General features: G+C 37.3%; 1 protein-coding gene across 2 annotated transcripts in view; it reads left to right on the plus strand.

The window, feature by feature from the left end:
* Window positions 1-7,887, plus strand: part of SLC38A4 (solute carrier family 38 member 4) — an 84,488-nt gene extending 76,601 nt beyond the window's left edge. For both annotated transcript variants that reach the window (XM_086399788.1, XM_086399787.1), the window contains exons 14-16: window positions 3,127-3,271; window positions 4,655-4,752; window positions 6,926-7,887. In XM_086399788.1, the coding sequence (XP_086255914.1) occupies window positions 3,127-3,271; window positions 4,655-4,752; window positions 6,926-7,027 (345 nt within the window). In that variant the 3' untranslated portion in view covers window positions 7,028-7,887. The remainder of the gene's footprint in view (window positions 1-3,126; window positions 3,272-4,654; window positions 4,753-6,925) is intronic.
* The last annotated feature ends 12,934 nt before the right edge of the window (window positions 7,888-20,821 follow it).

Below are 20,821 nucleotides of genomic sequence, written 5' to 3' on the forward strand. Positions count from 1 at the left end.
ATGTTGCCTTCAGATTTCCTCTTTTGAAGTGAATATGGATGTAGGCATAGAAATATGGCAGATGTTTCTATGTCTGGAATAGCACAGTGACCATCGGTATTTCTTACACTCTTTGTCCTACACAATCCTGTTAAGTGAAGTGTGGTTCACTTCTAAGCAATAGAATGGATTTTTTTTCTTTTTGAGTTGAGAATGAAGTCTCCCCCTTTCCAGTTGGCCTCCACATTTCTCACTTTCCCATTGGGCCTGCATATTAGAACACAGTACCTCCTAATAGGCTCCTGTTCGGAACATTAAGTCTGGAAATGTTTTCTCTAGAGCTGCATGGAACGTGACTGGAATCACTCTGGGGGACTTGTGTCCCCACAGTATCTGACCCACATTTCCAGGTTCTTATCAGTTTGTGTCAGTAGAGAAAAGGACACTGAGATAAGTCAGTAATAAGCCAGAGTCACCTCTGTCCTGACATAGGTAAAGCTGCTGGGGACCTCAAGATTCCAGGCTCACCCCGCAAGGCAGTGTTCTTATGTGGAACGACTAGCAAGTTTCATTCTATTTTTTTCCACCATCTACCACCACCAGCAATCTCCCATCTCCCTCTTTGCCCTGTCGCCCATTTTAGGAATAACTGGGCAACTCTATACGTCTTCAGTCCTTTTGGGGATTTTGTTATTCCTTGTTCATTCTGAAGCACAAGCTTTCACCATTTACTTCAACCATTATTCCTGTAAGCTTTCTGTACTCTTACATCATTAAGCCAAATTGTAATGTTTCTGAGAGCCATGAGATCTTAGGAAACTGTATTTATTTACATTCAGACACCCAGTACACATAGGCTTGTCTCTGCTGCTGCTACTGCTAAGTCACTTCAGTCGTGTCAGACTCTGTGTGACCCCATAGACAGCCTCCTACCAGGTTCCTCTGTCCCTGGGATTCTCCAGACAAGAACACTGGAGTGGGTTGCCATTTCCTTCTCCAATGCATGAAAATGAAAAGTGAAAGTGAAGTCGCTCAGTCGTGTCCAACTCTTAGTGACCTCATGGACTGCAGCCTACCAGGCTCCTCCATCCATGGGATTGTCTAGGCAAGAGTACTGGAGTGGGGTGCCATTACCTTCTCTAGGCTTGTCTCTAACTTAGCTTAAACAGTTAAAGACATTATTACAACAAAGGAATAAAAAGCACAAACATGTGACCCCCTGCCTGAAAATAACCTGTATTCTACTTGTTTATGCTATAACTTTATCACTTTCAGACAAATAAATCCTTAAAACCACAGAAAGCTTATTTTAAGTGTGTTAAGTTTGGACAGCATTGAATAAGCACGAATTGTCAGACATAATGTAGAATTAATAAACTATTAGGAAAAACAAAGTCAAACCTTTTGTTTTCCTCAGTCTACTTTTCAGAATTGTGTAATTTTCACTCATCCAATTTTTAAAATCCATTACAAACTCAGTCTTAAACTGTTTCCAGAGACTATACAGATTTGCCATTCTGGAAATGAAACTGCTTTTTAAACCTAAACAGATAGCTTTAATTTTTGGTGGACTGGCATGAAAAGAATGCTACATTAGAAACTGAGGCAATTCAACTCAAAGTTTTTGTTATTTGCATGTGTGTTTCAAAATATATTTTACTTTTCTCTTCAGTGAATTCCAATCTTTGCACTATTAAGAGACTTCAGAAGCAAAAGTTTAAAGTGAAAATCAATTCCACATTTCTAAAAATAAGAAGTCCTAGCTTAACTGAAGTGCTCATTTATTGCAAAGCCAATAAACTAATTCCACTAAGTCCAAAAGTGTCTCCTAAAAGATTCCAAAGATAAGAATATTTTCAACTTTGTTAAGCTGTACAAACATAAAAGGCTCTCCCTCCCTTTACCCACAAGGATCTTTTCATCCAGTTACATCAGGGTAACTTGAGCCGATGCTACAATTGGAGCCTCCCTGACCCTTTACCTAGTTATTTCAGCTGCTGCAATAGGACTGAAATCTCATAAGAATCCTGAAGGGAGGGGAAAGATTTGTTCTGTTCAATCCATCAACATTTATTGGTGCCTTCTGCATGTGAGACACTAAGATAGAAACTCTGAGGAATGTTAAGATTGCTAGGTCTTGTTCTTTGCCTTTTGTGCATTTATAATCTATACTGGGATGGGGAAGGGGGGTGGGAAAGAAAGAAGTAAACACAAAAAGTATCATGTTTCTTAAAATACCAGGTGATAAAAATGTTAAAGTGTGAATTTAAGAGATGCTAGGTTGGTAAAAGTTCTGCTCACAATCATATGCAAATAAATTCAGTGCTTGCCCTTCATACTTAATCCAGGCTGATGAGACATAATTAGAAATCAACAGGGGTTTTTCTGTGTCTCTGAATTATATATCTTATTTATCTGTTCTTTTATCTCTTTCTGACTGAGATTGTTTTAAAGAAAAAAATTCTGAAAACTGAGAAAGTGAGCACAAGATAGGTTACCAAGGAAAAGTGACTCCCTCCCAAACATCAAAAATCAGCATCAAACTTACACAACAATATGAATGCACCTAATACCACTGAACTAGAGACTTAAAAATGGTTAAGATGATACATTTTATGTTATCTGTACTTTGCCACAATTTTTTACATTTTTGGAAAAATATCAGCATCAAGATCTGTTCTGGGGGAAAAGAAAAACAAAGAAAATGCTTTAGAGGGATGAGAATATTTGAAAAAGTAGATGAAAACAAAGCAGTGACCCAAAGGTGATAGTGGGAGTGGCAAGGGAAATACATTAGGTGTTTGGGATTAACATATATACACTACTGTATATAAAATAGATAACAAGGACCTACTGTGTAGCAGAGGAAACTACAGTCAATATCTTGTAATAATCTATAATGGAAAAGAATCTGAAAGACAATATATATAGTCATACATAAATATGTATAATTATATGTATAATTGAATATGTATAATATATGTATAAATATATGTAATATACATGTACATGTATAAATATGTAAAATATATATGTATAATTGAATCAATTTGCTGTGTACTTGAAACTAACATAACATTGTAACTGAACTTTCAATAAAAAAACAACACAAAGCACTGACCTTGCCTTTGAACTTTCCTGTTGCAGATTCGCACATCAGTGACCACACTGTTATTTCCCAAAAGACCATTCAGCTGGATAAGGCATTTCCTGATTGCAGCCATAATTATTGCTCTTAATAATGTTTTGGTCATCCTTGTGCCAACTATAAAATACATCTTTGGATTCATAGGTAAGTTTCCAAAAGGCTTTTATTTAGTCAACTCGAGCTGTCCATAAATGGAGAGCAGGGAACCAGTGATGGGAGGTCAAGGATCCCAGTCCATCTCAGGCTCTTAGAATTCCGAGTAGCCCAACTGGGCTCCAGTTGGTCACCATCCCTTCCTCCTAGGTGACACTGGACTTGATGGACAGGACCAGAAAGTGTTGGTGCTAAAACCTACCTTATAGATCATCTAATCTAGCTGCATTTTCTGACAAACAACGCAGCTTAGCCCTATAGAAGTTAAATCATGTTGGAGTGAACCCAGGGTTTGGACTGAGGTCTTAACTCTGCATCAAGAAAAAAAAAAAAAAGAGGAAAGAAGGTAGATTCTACTTAAATGGTCTGTGAGTATCAGATTAGGATTAAAGGATATCTTTGGAGAAAGAGGAGATTGACTTTGTAAACATATTTTTTCTTTTAACTGGGTGACCCATTAATATATTTAATTTTCCATTCTGCTGATTTGAGGGTTTACTCACATTTTAAGTACAATATAAAACTTTATAAAACAATATAAAAACACAGATGTAAGCAACTTGAAAAGTTAGAAGTGGATCAGAAGGGTGTGTGAGGAGTTCAATGGCACCCCACTCCAGTACTCTTGCCTGGAAAATCCCATGGACAGAGGAGCCTGGTAGGCTGTAGTCCATGGAGTCGAGGAGTCGGACACGACTGAGCGACTTCACTTTTACTTTTCACTTTCATGCATTGGAGAAGGAAATGGCAACCCACTCCAGTGTTCTTGCCTGGAGAATCCCAGGGACGGGGGAACTTGGTGAGCTGTTGTCTATGGGGTCGCACAGAGTCGAACACGACTGAAGTGACTTAGCAGAGCAGTATGTGTTTATATTACTAATTTCCTTTAAACCTACAACACTCGGCCTTTTTGTTGTTTATCATGTGTTATGTATCTCTACTAGGCAGCTATGATGTTAGATGCATTTTAATTTTATTTATAAATATATTTTGTTTTGAATAAACATCCATGGGCTAATGCTTCGGCCACCTGATGCGAAGAGCCAACTCATTGGAAAAGACCCTGATGCTGGGAAAGATTGAGGGCAGGAGAAGAGGGCGACAGAGGATGAGATGGTTGGATGGCATCATTAATTCAATGGACATGAGTTTGAGTAAACTCTGGGAAATGGTGAAGGACAGGGAAGCCTGGCATGCTGCAGTCCCTGGGGTCACAAAGAGTTGGACATGACTAAGTGACTGAACAACAAACCATGAGCTTATAGTGCTTTTTGTGCTTTGCTAAGGGTAGTTTTAGACTTGGTTTCTTTTGAGTGTATGCCCTTGCATCTCTGCCTGTTGAGTAAGACTGACTTGTCCTGTGTCTTTCCTCAGGGGCTTCTTCTGCCACTATGCTGATCTTCATCCTTCCAGCAGTTTTCTATCTTAAACTTGTCAAGAAAGAACCTTTTAGGTCACCCCAAAAGGTCGGGGTAAGTAAGGTTTACAATTTCTCCCTTTAAGTTTCCACTATTTAGAGTAAACCAGGAAATGCATGCACATGTTCCAAAAACTGAATTGATGTACAAGAACTGAAAATCGAAGATGGCTGGAACTCTCTGGTGGAAAAAAGAGAGGTGTAGATTTCTAGCCCTGAGATGATTCTGGGATTTCTTCTCTTCACATACTAAATAGCTTGTGCTAAGTCCTTCCTACCTGTCAAATGCTAATGGAGTTTGCCCACAGGCATACATTTATAACAGTTTCTACCACCAAGCTATTGTTGCACTATCCACAGGAAAATATGCAGGAAGGAATTAGGCTCCTTAGCAGTGTTGTGAAAAAATATAAACATTTTGGTCACAGTCACTAGGTGAGGCCAAAAAATGTTGCTTTTCTTTTTCCCTTCTCAGTGCCTCGTTGTCCCCTGTGGACTAAGAACAGAACCATCTGTTGTCCAGTTAGTCTCTTTCCGTATAATTTATAGTCCTATTAACCTGGGGAGTATATATGTCTTTCCCACAATAGTACTACAAAAATGTATACTAGAAATAATTATTCAATATTAAATATTATCTATGACTGCTTAATAAAGTCTTGTATTAAGCCTTGAAAAGCGCCTCTGACTGACTGACCCTGAATTTTGCCTGTGAGTCATTCTCCTCTCAGGATGGTTTGGGGACTTTAGGAAAGTTTGGTATCAAAAGCTCCTCCCATCATCTTGCCCCCAGATTTCCACTCTTTGTAGTCCATTCCGCTTCGACTTTTATAGCACTGTGACCTTGGTAAATCACTTTTTCAGTTTGACTGGATATAAAAGTGAGTAAAATTATATCCTAGATCCTTCTTAGTGAAAAAAGATTTCAGTTGCTGTTTCTTTTTATGTAGAATTAGGAAGTCTATGTGGTAGTTTATAAGGCCCCTTTTAGTGTTAAATTTGTGAAATATTTATATGTTTATGTAATTACAGGTATATTACAATTATAGGCATATATGTATATGTTCAGTTCAGTTCAGTTCAGTCGCTCCGTCGTTTCCGACTCTTTGCGACCCCATGAGCTGCAGCACGCCAGGCCTCCCTGTCCAACACCAACTCCCAGAGCCTACCCAAACTCATGTCCATTGAGTCAGTGATACCATCCAGCCATCTCATCCTCTGTCGTTCCCTTCTCCTCCTGCCTTCAATCTTTCCCAGCCTCAGGGTCTTATCAAATGAGTCAGCTCTTCATATCAGGTGGCCAAAGTATTGGAGTTTCAGCTTCAACAACAGACCTCCCAATGAACACCCAGGACTGATTTCCTTTAGAATGGACTGGTTGGATCTCCTTGCAGTCCAAGGGACTCTCAAGAGTCTTCTCCAACACCACAGTTCCAAAAGCATCAATTCTTCTGCACTCAGAAGAAGAATTTATAGTCCAACTCTCACATCCATACATGACTACTGGAAAAACTAGTATATGTATATGTAATTACGTATTAATACACACACATATACCTTGAGGCTTTTTTTTCCCAAGAAATATGCAATGCACATTATATTGTGTGTGTGCTCAGGCCTCTTCAGTCATGTCCGACTCTTTGTGACCCCATGGACTGTAGCCCGCCACGCTCCTCTGTCCTCTGGGGATTCTCTAGGCAGGAACACTGCAGTAGGTTGCCATGCCCCGCTCCAGGGGATCTCCTCGACCCAGGGATCAGACCTGCATTTCATATTATGTCTCCTGCATTGGCAGGGGTTCTTTACCACTAGTGCCACTAGGCTCTGTTTTGTTTGCTTTTAAAAAAATTTAATCATATCATACATGCTACTCTTTTATAACCTGCCCCTTTTCACCTAAAAGATTGTGAGCCCTCCGTAAGTCATTTAATCTTTTTCTATCACTTGGTTTGTAAGGATTACAGGGTATTCCATTATTTTATGTACCAAATCAATTAACCATTTTTCTGTATTGAACATTTGGATTAAATCTCTCTACTATCATATTCTTTCCCTCTTTCCTGAGGTAGGGTTCTAAATTGGTTAACTGCTAGGCATGGGCAGCTATAAGAATAATACAATTCAATATGCAAATCAAATGGCTGTCTTAAGTAAACAGCTTATGAAAGCAAACTGCACTAAGGAAGTATAATTTCTGTGTTCCCTAACAAGTTCTTTCTGACTTACAGGCTTTAATTTTCCTCGTGGTTGGCATCATCTTCATGATGGGAAGCATGGCACTCATTATAATTGACTGGATTTATGATCCTCCAAATTCCAAGCATCACTAACCCAAGGAAAAATACTATCTTTTCCTGTTGGAGATGGTTACCAATTATGCTCCCAAAGACATTTTAGTTATCTTGTTTGGAATGTTATTCATAGGAAGTAACAGGAAGATTCCAAAGATGTTTACCAGCAATATTACCAAGCACCTACAGAAGAGAAAATCATCATTTTTGTCACAAATGGCTATTTATATGTTTAAAATCTGTGGTGCACATTTCCACCCAGGTTTTACTAGAGCAGTGTGTGATGATGTATTTTTGCTTTTGCGTATGCAGAATAAGAGTAGCTGCATGTAATGATCATCAGATAATACTCTTTTCCCTCTCCCCGCAAAAGTACCAAATTTCTGTATTCTCAGAACATCAAGCAAAAATGCCCTGATGGCAAAGCTATCACCACTTAATGCCTTCCCTCAATCTTGCACCAAATACTCCAGGTCTATTTAAAGACATGTATTGTGAACTGTCTCTACAGGTTACATGAGTGATCAGACACTAGGCTGGAGCATTTTATGCTCAACACTAACAAAAAATTTTGCCCATCCCACTTGTGACATTAAATTAATGACTTCTTCATTCAATCATTCTTCTGTAAATATTAAAACATCTTATGAAACATAGAGAGGGGCTTTACTGAAATTATAGAGCACCAGCAAAACAATGCTTATTGCTATACTGAATGTTCTGGAAGCATTTATTAATGTTATTCGCAGTCCTCTTGTCATACTTTTGTCACTGAACAATGCCCTCCCTCTCGTCTTCCATTTTCATTCAGAATTTTTAGAATACCACTATTCATGTGGAGCTACACTACCCAGTATTGTTTAATACATTTTTATTTGATAAACATTCAGTGCAGGAAACTGTGATTGCTTTATGTTTATGTATATAATCTTATTCTGTGGTTATCAGAGTTTTAATGTATGGTACATTTGATTTTTATTTTTTACATGTGTAGTTTTCTCTCTTCACAGTCAAACATTTATGTTATGGGGGGTGGGGGTAGGGAATTGAGTTGATAGGCTCAAAAATCCCCATGTATGTATCTGTCTATTGGGCATATGTTAAATTTGAAACCTGAGTGATATATTCAATAGTTTGGTAATGCTCTTCTTCAGTGTTTACAATATTACCATAATCATCTACAAGAAAATGAGTGTCCTATTTGCAAATAATTATCAATACTAAGGTAGTTCTTTTAATTTAGCAGGTCTAAAATAGGATTTAGTTCATTTTAGCTTGAATAGGTGTTTGCTAACATTGATTTGCCATTTAATACAGTCTTGAGCTATTGTCTATAAAAACAAAAGTGCTAACACTACAAAGAGATGCAAATTACTATTCTCGCTCACTTTTACAACACAGTTACATGAAATGGATTTAAAAATTAGTACTCATTGCCTAGAATTTCTAGATTTGCTCCTTTTTTTCTCAATCAGTAGCAAGCACATTTGTTGTATATTTTGGTATAGCCTAGTATGAAATACAGGTGTTATGTTAGTATGATAATATTAAATCATATTTCAATAGTTTTTGCTGGAATGTGCCTTACTTAAATATATATTTGTTTTATGTATTATTCTCTAGAGGCATAATATTGTAAAATGGTGCACTTTATTAGGGAAATTGAGCATTACTAGAAACTATCACGACTTCTTACTTACTATTATTTACCAAATAGCATTTTTAAGATATATTTCTATTTTCAATTCATCTAAAGAGAGTATCAAAATAGAAAATGGAAAAGAGGTGCCTTCTGAGTGTTAAAAATGTTTGATCTGAATGTATTTAAATGTAAATACAATGGATTGATCCAAAAAACTGAAAAGCTGTAACATCTGTATATATTTTAAATGCTTTACATTTGAAATGACTCACTTGAAAGTATCAACATGTAAAATTATATAAATATTCAAGAGCAATACTACAGTGCCAAATAATAAAGCGTCGTTTTTTCCTCATGGCCATTTTCAGGATTAGAGTTCACATAGACTGCAGGACAGGCATACATATGGTATATTGTACTGGTTAATTTAGCCCCATTTATAAACAGATGAAAATTTTATTTTCTTATTTCATTTACAGGATGGTTCAATATATTGGGAGGCTTTTTTTTATTACAGAAAGTGTATATTGGTATATAATAAATGAATTTTTCAAATGACTATGATGTAATTTTCTTTCTATTGTTGAAGGCATGAAAAATATTATTTATAAGTGAAAACATATTTTAAATCTTAATATTGTCTCTTTTATATTGGTATATGTTCCATTTTTATTGTTACTCTGACATAAAACTAATATTTATAGCTTTCAGAAAATAGTTGCCATCTTATTCTGGCAAAATACACAGCTAATTTGAAATCATGCTTGTTTTGTATCATCCTAGAATGAATGTGGAAGAAATGACTCTCTTAATGGTGAATTAATGAAGAATTCATCTGGGATGGAAAAAGAGGGAATAGAAGAAGGATGAAAATAGTTAAAGATCTGAAATATTTGGGAGAAGGGAAAGCAACATGGGAGTGCTGAGAACTGGGTAGAAATGAACTTGTAGTGGGACTGACAGGTCATACATTAAGTGTATGCTTAACTTTCTAAGAAACTTCCAAGTCATTCTCCAAAGTGGTTCTACCGTTTTCATTTTCACCAGTAATATACACGAGTTCTAGTTGCTCCACATCCCTGCCAGCAGTTGACATTGTCTTTTGTACTTTGCTGCCCTTCAAGTAGGTGTGGAAAATTATCTCACCGTGATTTTCGTTTCCATTTCCCTGATGACTAGTGTGGGAAACTTTTCGTGCATATAATGACCATTTACATTGTCTTTTGTAAAGTGTCTGTTCAAATCACTTGCTCATTTTTAAAATTAGGTTGTCTTTTTATTGTGTATTTGTCAGAATTCTTTATATATTCTGGATACATGTCCTTTGTCAGATTGCAAATGTATTTTCCCAGTCTATGGCATGCTTACTCATTTTCCTAAATGTGTTTTGCAATTCCTGTCTTAATGAGGATGAGATTAATTGGAATGGTCAATTAATTGTCATAATTGTTTAGATTTTCAAATTTGGAGAGTACAAGAATTTTCTCTCTTTTTTGTTATTGTATCTTTTTGCCTTGTACTTAGCTTCATTTAATGTATGCTAATCTAGTTCCCCACGTCCAAGATAAGAGAAACCCAAGTAAGACAGTAGGTGTTGTGAGAGGGCATCAGAAGGCAGACACACAGAAACCATAATCACAGAAAACTAGTCAGTCTAATCACACTAGGACCACAGCCTTGTCTAACTCAATGAAACTAAGCCGTGCTGTATGGGGCCACCCAAGACGGGCGGGTCATGGTGGAGAGGTCTGACAGAATGTGGTCCACTGGAGAAGGGAATGGCAAATCACCTCAGTATTCTTGCCTTGAGAACCCCATGAACAGTATGAAAAGGCAAAATGAGAGGACACTGAAACAGGAACTCTCCAGGTGGGTAGGTGCCCAATATGCTACTGGAGATCAGTGGAGAAATAACTCCAGAAAGAATGAAGGGATGGAGTCAAAGCAAAAACAACACCCAGTTGTGGATGTCACTGGTGATAGAAGCAAGGTCCGATGTTGTCAAGAGCAATATTACATAGGAACCTGGAATGTCAGGTCCATGAATCAAGGCAAACTGGAAGTGGTCAAACAGAAGATGGCAAGAATGAATGTCAATATTCTAGGAATCAGTGAACTAAAATGGACTGGAATGGGTGAATTTAACTCGGATGACCATTATATCTACTAGTGTGGGCAGGAATCCCTTAGAAGAAATGGAGTAGCCATCATGATCAACAAAAGAGTCCAAAATGCAGTACTTGGATGCAATCTCAAAAACAACAAAATGATCTCTGTTTGTTTCCAAGACAAACCATTCAATATCACAGTAATCCAAGTCTACGCCCCAACCAGTAATGCTGAAGAAGCTGAAGTTGAACTGTTCTATGAAGACCTATAAGACCTTTTAGAACTAACACCCCCCCAAAAAATGTCCTTTTCATTATAGGGGACTGGAATGCAAAAGTAGAAGGTCAAGAAACACTTAGAGTAACAGGCAAATTGGGCCTTGGAATACAGAATGAAGCAGGGCAAAGGCTAATAGAGTTTTGCCAAGAGAATGCACTGGTCATAGCAAACACCTCTTTCAACAACACAAGAGAAGACTCTACACATGGACATCACCAGATGGTCAACACTGAAATCAGATTGATTATATTCTTTGCAGCCAAAGATGGAGAAGCTCTATACAGTCAACAAAAACAAGACCAGGAGGTGACTGTGGCTCAGATCATGAACTCTTTATTGCCAAATTCAGACTGAAATTGAAGGAAGTAGGGAAAACCACTAAACCATTCAGGTATGACCTAAATCAAATCCCTTATGATTATACAGTGGAAGTGAGAAATAGGTTTAAGGTACTAGATCTGATAGAATGCCTGATGAACTATGGATGGAGGTTCGTGACATTGTACAGGAGACAGGGATCAAGATCATCCCCATGGAAAAGAAATGTAAAAAGGCAAACTGGCTGTCTGGGGAGGCCTTACAAATAGGTGTGAAAAGAAGAGAAGTGAAAACCAAAGGAGAAAAGGAAAGATATAAGCATCTGAATGCAGAGTTCCAAAGAATAGCAAGGAGAGATAAGAAAGCCTTCCTCAGTGATCAATGCAAAGAAATAGAGGAAAACAACAGAATGTGAAAGACTAGAGATCTCTTCAAGAAAATTAGAGATACTAAGGAAACATTTCATGCAAAGATGAGCTCGATAAAGGACAGAAATGGTATGGACTTAACAGAACCAGAAGATATTAAGAAGAGGTGGCAAGAATACACAGAAGAACTGTACAACAAAGATCTTCATGACCAAGATAATCATGATGGTGTGATCACTCACCTAGAGCCAGACATCCTGGAATGTGAAGTCAAGTGGGCCTTAGAAAGCATCACTACAAACAAAGCTAGTGGAGGTGATGGAATTCCAGTTGAGCTATTTCAAATCCTGAAAGATGATGCTGTGAAAGTGCTGCACTCAATATGCCAGCAAATTTGGAAAACTCAGCAGTGGCCACAGGACTGGAAAAGGTCAGTTTTCATTCCAATCCCAAAGAAAGGCAATGCCAAAGAATGCTCAAACTACCGCGCAATTGCACTCATCTCACACGCTAGTAAAGTAATGCACAAAATTCTCCAAGCCAGGCTTCAGCAATACGTGAACTGTGAACTTCCAGATGTTCAAGCTGGTTTTAGAAAAAGCAGAGGAATCAGAGATCAAATTGCCAACATCCGCTGGATCATAGAAAAAGCAAGACATTTCCAGAAAAACATCCATTTCTGCTTTATTGACTATGCCAAAGCCTTTGACTGTGTGGATCACAATAAACTGTGGAAAATTCTGAAAGAGATGGGAATACCAGACCACCTGATCTGCCTCTTGAGAAACCTATATGCAGGTTAGGAAGCAAAAGTTAGAACTGGACATGGAACAAAAGACTGGTTCCAAATAGGAAAAGGAATACGTCAAAGCTGTATATTGTCACCCTGCTTATTATAATAACTTATATGCAGAGTACATCATGAGAAACGCTGGACTGGGAGAAACACAAGCTGGAATCAAGATTGCCGGGAGAAATATCAATAACCTCGGATATGCAGATGACACCACCCTTATGGCAGAAAGAGAAGAGGAACTAAAAAGCATCTTGATGAAAGTGAAAGTGGAGAGTGAAAAAGTTGGCTTAAAGCTCAACATTCAGAAAATGAAGATCATGGCATCCAGTCCCATCACTTCATGGGAAATAGATGGGGAAACAGTGGGAAAAGTGTCAGACTTTATTTTTTTGGGCTCCAAAGTCACTTCAGATGGTGACTGCAGCCATGAAATTAGAAGATGCTTACTCCTTGGAAGTAAAGTTATGACCAACCTAGATAGCATATTCAAAAACAGAGACATTACTTTGCCAACAAAGGTCCGTCTGGTCAAGGCTATGGTTTTTCCAGTGGTCATGTACGGATGTGAGAGTTGGACTGTGAAGAGGGCTGAGTGCTGAAGAATTGATGCTTTTGAAGTGTGGTGTTGGAGAAGACTCTTGAGAGTCCCTTGGACTGCAAGGAGATCCAACCAGTCCATTCTGAAGATCAGCCCTGGGATTTCTTTGGAAGGAATGATGCTAAAGCTGAAACTCCAGTACTTTGGCCACGTCATGCAAAGAGTTGACTCATTGGAAAAGACTCTGATGCTGGGAGGGATTGGGGGCAGGAGGAGAAGGGCACGACAGAGGATGAGATGGCTGGATGGCCTCACTGACTCAATGGACGTGAGTCTGAGTGAACTCCGGGAGTTGGTGATGGACAGGGAGACCTGACGTGCTGAGATTCATGGGGTCTCAAAGAGTCAGACATGACTGAGCAACTGACCTGATCTTACCTGACCTGAAGTCACTTTAAATCTTAGTTCAGAAACCTGGTACTGCCTATATAGGCCCAGGACATCCAACATCTTTTTCAGCTACTTGTAGTCAACTTTACTAGACCCCTCAGCCCTTGCTATAGGCACATATAGAGGAAACAAGAGAAATTAGTTTATTAGATTCTCATTTAGCAGCTTGGAATCCTGCCATTTTCTCTTGACTCTGTATTTTCCTTCATGTACAGAAGCAGTTTGTATAGTTTTTGCTTCTGTATCATGCATCCTCATGACTGTCTTTTTTTTCAATAAAAAATGTTGCACAAATTATTAGTTTAATAAAATCAGTTTAGAGCTTTTCTTCACACCAAACACCAAAATGAAACAAAATCATTATGAAAGCCAAAACGTAATGAGGAGACATTTATGGAAAAACTGTTTGATAGCTGGATATGAAAGTAGGTATCAGTCACTCAGTTGTGTCCAACTCTTTGTGATGCAACTGTGGACTGTAGCCCACTGGGCTCCTCTGTCCTTGGAATTCTTTAGGCAAGGCAGGTAAAAATAATAGAGTGAATAGCCATGCCTTTCTCTAGGAGATATTTCAGACCCAGGGATTGAACCCTGGTCTCCTGCATTGCAGGTGGATTCTTTACCATCTGAGCCATCAGGGAAAGTAAAACACAATGGCAAAAAGCACAAAGGCAGTCAATGATGATTAGACATAAGTATGTAGCAGGAAAATATAATTCTGTCCATTAAGGAATAAACAAAGATAATAGCTACTACAAAATGTAGACCAATATATCCTCAATGTTTGAAGAGATAATACAGATCTATCAAGAATCTAATAGAAGAATGGACAACAGACATGAAATCTATACAGAAATGAATGGTGAATGCGTATTCACAAATAATTAGATCTCACTATGAATCAACTGCAGGCAAGTAAAAACATAACTAAAAAAATTGCTTTGTCAGAGTAATAAAATAAAGAAAAGACAACGTTCTGTTTTAATGACTGTGAGGAGTTAATCACTCTCATTCTGGTGACAGAAATCTTTCTTTTGCTAGCCTTATGTGGAGCTCATTCTGGCCATGCTTATACAGATCCTCATAAATGCTTGTAGTAGTTTCCTCAGAGATGTTCACACTCTAATCCCTGGCACATGAAAATATGTCGGGAAATTGAATTTGGCAAATAGAATTGAAGTACAGATCTTAAAATAGGAAGATTATGCTGAATAGCCTAGTCACATAAGCCCTTAAAATCAGAGAACTTTCTTCAGCTAAAGTCAAAAATGTTTAAATCAGAAGGGCTCAACTTGCCATTGCTGAGTTGAAAATGGAGGAGACCACGTGTAAACCGTGTGAAGGAAATGAATTCTTCCAACAACTTAAATAAGACAATAAGATGATTCTTCTCCTAAGTTTCCAAGTAGGAGCCTAGGGCACCAATACCTTGATTTGAGCCTGGAGAGCCTAAGCAGAATATTCTGTTGAGCCAGCCAGACTTGTGATCTAAAGATCTGTGAGATAATAAATGAGTGCCTTTTTAAGCTGCTAAACTTGGGATACTTGGCTATGACAGCAATATGAAACTATAGAATACAATATTCATGTCTGTTGATTAACTAATTTCTGTTCGCAGGAAATAATCAGAAAAATGAATTGACTATTACATACTCTGTCTTCTTTCAACATATAGTATCTTATAGTTCTGAAATATTACAAATGTACAAAATTGTGGAATCATTTAATAAATTCTAGTACCTTCATAGGCTGGACTATGATGCAGTCATCAAAAGTATTTTAATAAAAATATTTTCATTAATAAAATGAAAAACTATGGTATAATATTAAGTGAAAAAAGAATAAAAGCTTTCTTATCCCAATTTTATATATTATAAAAGCATGAAATAGAAAAAAGAAATGAAAGTGACCTAATGTTAAAAGTAGATATTTGTAAGTAGAAAAATGATTAGCAATGTTAGTTTTCATTTTCATATGTTTCTATTATTTTCTAAATTTTCTTTGAAGATTATATATTCCTTTTATCATTAGGAAAAAACTCTTCAGAAATAGAAAAGGCTTTCTTCCAAATTCTATTCTGGAAAATAAACCATGCTGCCAATTTCTATACATTTTTATATTTTAAGCTGAGTCTAAAGGCATAATTAAATGAATGTGCAATTCATAATTAGGGAATAGTCGTTAATGACTGGAGCAGACCCTCAAAGGATGGGACAGACCTTGACCAGATGTGGGACTGGGATGAGAAAAGGATGACTTGAAGAAAACAGTGTAGCAGAGCCAGGAGACCAAGTTTTGAGTCCTATATCCATGTTCTGGGTAAGTCATTTAATTTTATTGAGCTTTAGTTTCCTCATATTTGTTGGAATAATTTCTGTATAATGTAATTCCCAAGATCATTTAGCTTGTAATCACTGGAAATGTCAGAAGATTCTGTCTTATAACATAATCATATCTTTAATGCAAAGACTTGGCAGTAGTCACAAATGAGTGCTGGAAGAACTCTCTCCAATGGGAAAGTTACAAAGCATACATTGCAACAACAATTTCAGCAGTTTGTCCTGGAAGTGAGCAGATACAGCAAGTGCTTCGGAGGAAAACTCTGCCTTGCTGCTCAGGTTGAGTAATTTACTGGATAAACATTTACTCAGTGAAGAACATGCCAGATTCCACATTAGGTACAAGAATACAGAACAGTACTCATCTTCAAGGAGTTTTAAGGGCTCTTGAGGAGGGAAAACATGTATACAGATAGTTACAATAAAAAATGGAAAATGCTTTAGTATATACCCAGGATTCCCTGGAACCACTAAAGGGAGTGCCCAAGTCAGCCTTGGGGAAGAGGAGTAGTCATGGGTTTCTGGCAACAGATACCCCATAAATTGAATCCTAAAGAATAAGGGAGTTATCAGGTAAAAAGATGGAGTGGAATAGCAAGTATTATGCACAAGAAAATGATTCATCTCATTGACCTCCCCATTCCCCACATAAACATGTATGCACATGCCTTCCACAAACCATGTATTAGATTCCTTTTACTGCTATAACAAATTGCCACACACTTAGTGACTTTAAAAATATCTTTTCTTATCTTACCACAGCAACAGCAGGAATCAGTAGAAGCTCCAGCAGAATCATACAAATCAAGCAGAGCAAATAAAACAACAAAGATTCTTAAAATTAAACTGTGCCTCATACTACAGTCACAAAGTAGACCAGGACCGATGTGTCCAATCGAAAGAGAGTGACAGCCTGCTACAGTAAAAGATTTAAATGGACAGAATGTCTGACACACAACTGAAGATCATTAGTCATATCGAGAACCAAGGAAAGTACAATTTGATTGAAAAAGATAATTAACTGATGCCAACACTGAGACGAATCAGATGTTGGAACTATTTGACAAGGATTTTAAAGCATCCATCATAAAAATGCTTCAGTGGTCAATTATAAACTCTCTTGAAACCAGAGGAAAACAATGGAACATTTTAACAAAGAAACTGAAGTTCAAAAAAGGATCAACTGCAAATTATAAACTGAAAAATACAATAACAGAAATTTAAAGAAAAATTCATTGATGTTCTTGGTAATAGAATGGAGATGATGAAGGATATAATCAGTGAACTTGAGCAAATAGCAATGGAATTCACCTAATCTGAGGGCTTCCCTGGTGGCTCACACAATAAAGAATCTGCTTGCAAATGCAGGAGACCCAGATTTAATCTCTGGGTTTGGAAGATCCCCTGAAGAAAGGAAGGGCTACCCACTCCAGTATTCTTGCCTGGAGAATTCCATGGACAGAGGAGTCTGGAGGGTTACAGTCCATGGGGTTGCAAACAGTCAGACAGAACTGAGCGACTAACACTTTCACTTTCATTTCACTTTCATCTAATCTGAACAAAAGAAAGGCAGGAAAGAGGCACTAGGGAAAGAAAGAAAGAAAGAAAGAGAGAGCGAGGAGGGAGGGGAAGAGACGAGAGTGAGAAAGAGAGAGAGAAGGAAATAAGAGAACTGGGCTGTGAACGTATGTGATGAAAACAAAAAGTCAACATTTGTACTATTGGAATTCTAGAAGAAAATGAGAAGAAATTGGCTTTTAAAAGTCAACTTAAAGAAATAATGACTAAATATTTTCCAAATTTGGTGAAAGATACAAAGCTACACTCTAAAGGATAAATTAAAAAAAAAATCCACAACAAATAATAGTCAAATTTCTAAAAAGTTAAGATGAGGAAAAAGTCTTGAAAGCATTTCAAGAGAAACAAAATGTTATCTACAGAGGAATACCAGTTCAAATCTTACAGGATTTCCTACCAAACCTATGGAGATCAGGAAGAAGCAGCACAGCAATTTTCAAGTGCTGAGAGAAAAAGAACTGTCAACTGCAAATTCTATATTCTTCAGAAATGAAGGGAGATAACAACACTCCCCCCAAAAAGGAAAACTGAACGAATTGTTCCAGACCTAGTCTTAAAAATTGATTAAAGAACATCCTTCAAACAGAAAGCAAATGATAAAAGAACAGATGTTAGAGCATCAGTAAAGAAGAAACAAATGAAAGACCAGAAATATGTATATATACAATAGACGCTTCTTTTCTTCATGAGTTTTGTCAATACCTTTTGTGAGAAACAAAAATTACAATACCATCTGATACTCAAGGTAATATCTTTTTTTAATGGTGAAGGTGAATTAAAAAAAGGTGAATGGTGAATCACAATTTGCTCAAGATGATTAAATGTTGATACCAGTTGAATGTGATAAATCATATATGTATTCTACAATATCCAGAGTAACCACTACAAAAACTATCCAAACAAACACATTCAAAAACACTGTAACTAAACCAAGATGAATTCCTCAAAAATGTTTAGCACACTGGATGCCAATAAAAGAGAAATAGAAGAATGAGAACCAGAAAGAACAGCAAGAAAAGAAATAATAAAGTGGCAGACTGAAGCAATAACATACCAGTAATTACTTTAAATGTAAATGATCTAAGTACACCAATCAAAAAAAGATTAGAAGAATGAATAAAAATTATGACTCAATTACATGCTGATTACAAGAAACTTGCTTCACGTTCAGTGACATAGGTTGAAAGCAAAAGGGTGAAAAAATATACACATGCAAAAAATTAATAATAATAGAAATATGACTATATCAATATCTAATAGATTTCAGAGGAAAGAAAAATAATAGAGACAAAGCAATGTCCCTTTGTCCCTATCATGTAAATAACAATAAAATAATCAATGCGGCCGAAAATACGATTCTAAGTGTGCACAAAACAAACAGCAGAGCCTTAAAATCAGTTCAATGCAGTTCAGTCACTCAGTCAGTCATGTCCGACTCTTTGCAACCCCATGGATTGTAGCACACCAGGCTTTCCTGTCCATCACCAACTCCTGGAGCTTACTCAAACTCATGTCCATTGAGTCGGTGATGCCTTCCATCCATCTCTTTCTCTGTGGCCCCCTTCTTCTCCTGCTTTCAATCTTTCCCAGCATCAAGGTCTTTTCCAATGAGTCAGTTCTTCACATCAGGTGGCCAAAGTATTGGAGTTTCAGCTTCAGCATCAGTCCTTCCAATGAATATTCAGGACTGATTTCCTTTAGGATTGACTGGCTTGATCTCCTTGCAGTCCAAGGGACTCTCAAGAGTCTTCTCCAACACCACAGAGCCTCAAAATACATGAAGTAAAAACTGATGGAGCTGAAGGAGAAATATGAATCCACAATTACAGTGGCAGACCTCCACATTCATCTCTCAGAGACTGATAGAACTACTAGACAGAAAATCAGTAAAGATAGACATCTGAATAACATAGTCGGCCAAAAGGTTCTAACTGGTACATATGAAACACGCTATCACCAGCCACAGAACACATAGACTTCATTCAAGCACTCACAGAACCCCAACCAAGATAAACCATATCACGGACCATAAAACAAACCTCAACAAATTTAAGAGGGTTGAAGTCATACCAAGTGTATTTTCTGACCTTAATGGAATCAACTAAAAGTCAGTAACAGAAAGATATGGAAATTAAACGCCCACTTCTATTTCCTCCTTGGATCAAAGAAAAAGTGTCTAAGAAAAATTTAAATACATAGAACTGACTAAAATTTTTAAAAACAACATATCAAAAGATGTGGGCTGCATCTAATGCAGTGCTGAGAGGAAAATTTGCAGCACTAAATTGTTTACATTAGAAATGAGGAAAGCTCTCAAGTCAATAAGTTAAATTCCTAAGTTAAGAAACAGGAGAAAAAAAGAACAAAATAAACCAGAAGGAATCAGAAGGAAGAAAAACAACAAAGGTAAGAGCATGTATCAGGGAAACAGAAAATGAGAAAACAACAGGGAAATTGATAAAAACTGATTCTTTGGAAAATTGAAAATTGATAAACTTCTACCAAGACTGACAAAATAAAAAGAGAAAATATATAAAGCATTGTGTTTTAGTTTGACAGAAATTTTCCTTTTCTAGTGGTTCATAAAATAATGGTGTATCTTACAATTTTAAAACATCTTAACTTTAATAAAATATATCTTTTGTAAAAAACATTGTTAACATTCTTTGATAAAAAGGACATAGGCTCCATTTTTTTTTTAGAGTTCCTATGCATGGTAGAACACAATGGTCTGATTACTGCCACCATGTACCACTCTAATTCTATGATGGTGGTGGTGGTGATGTGTGTGTGTGTGTGTGTGTGTGTGTGTCTGTGTGTGCTTTGGAGGTAGGATGCAGGGGGCCAGACCAGCCAAAGAAAGGTTACAGAAGGTAACCATATGAAACATGAACTCACTGCAATATGAATTTTTTCCAAATCAGACCTATTTTGATCTAACTCGTTAGTTAGTAGACCCATAAGAAGAAAATATTATAAAAGGGAAATTGAGGGCCCAGGAATGAAGGGGTAATAGTGAAAAGATCTCCACACTGCGCTTGGCCTTCCTGGTCTTTGTAATTCTCAATCCTGGATCACACAGTATATAGCTCCAACAACAAGATTCGTAGACCACAATCTTTACTCTTAGTTTGACATTAAGTGAAACTGTCACTAAGCTGGAGTATTTCCACCAGCCCTGGGGGTGCAGGGAGAAAGCCAGAACCCCAATTCTTTGCTGTTCATAGCTCAGCTTCCCTGGCACAGGATTGTGGCTAATTTAATCAGGGTTATTTGTGAATAAGCTACATGAGACTGATTCTTCTATGATCTTGTTCCTGGTACTGTCATCTCAAAGGAAAACTTGATTGCTCTCCATAAAGTGATGGGCATATTTTTTCTGTTATTGCCAGTTTTTCACCTTAAAACTTTGGAAA

This window comes from Bos grunniens, chromosome 5 (assembly GCF_055505025.1).
Source record: "Bos grunniens cultivar Pamir isolate PY7600 chromosome 5, Bosgru_T2T1.0, whole genome shotgun sequence".
Classification (NCBI taxonomy): domain Eukaryota; kingdom Metazoa; phylum Chordata; class Mammalia; order Artiodactyla; family Bovidae; genus Bos; species Bos grunniens.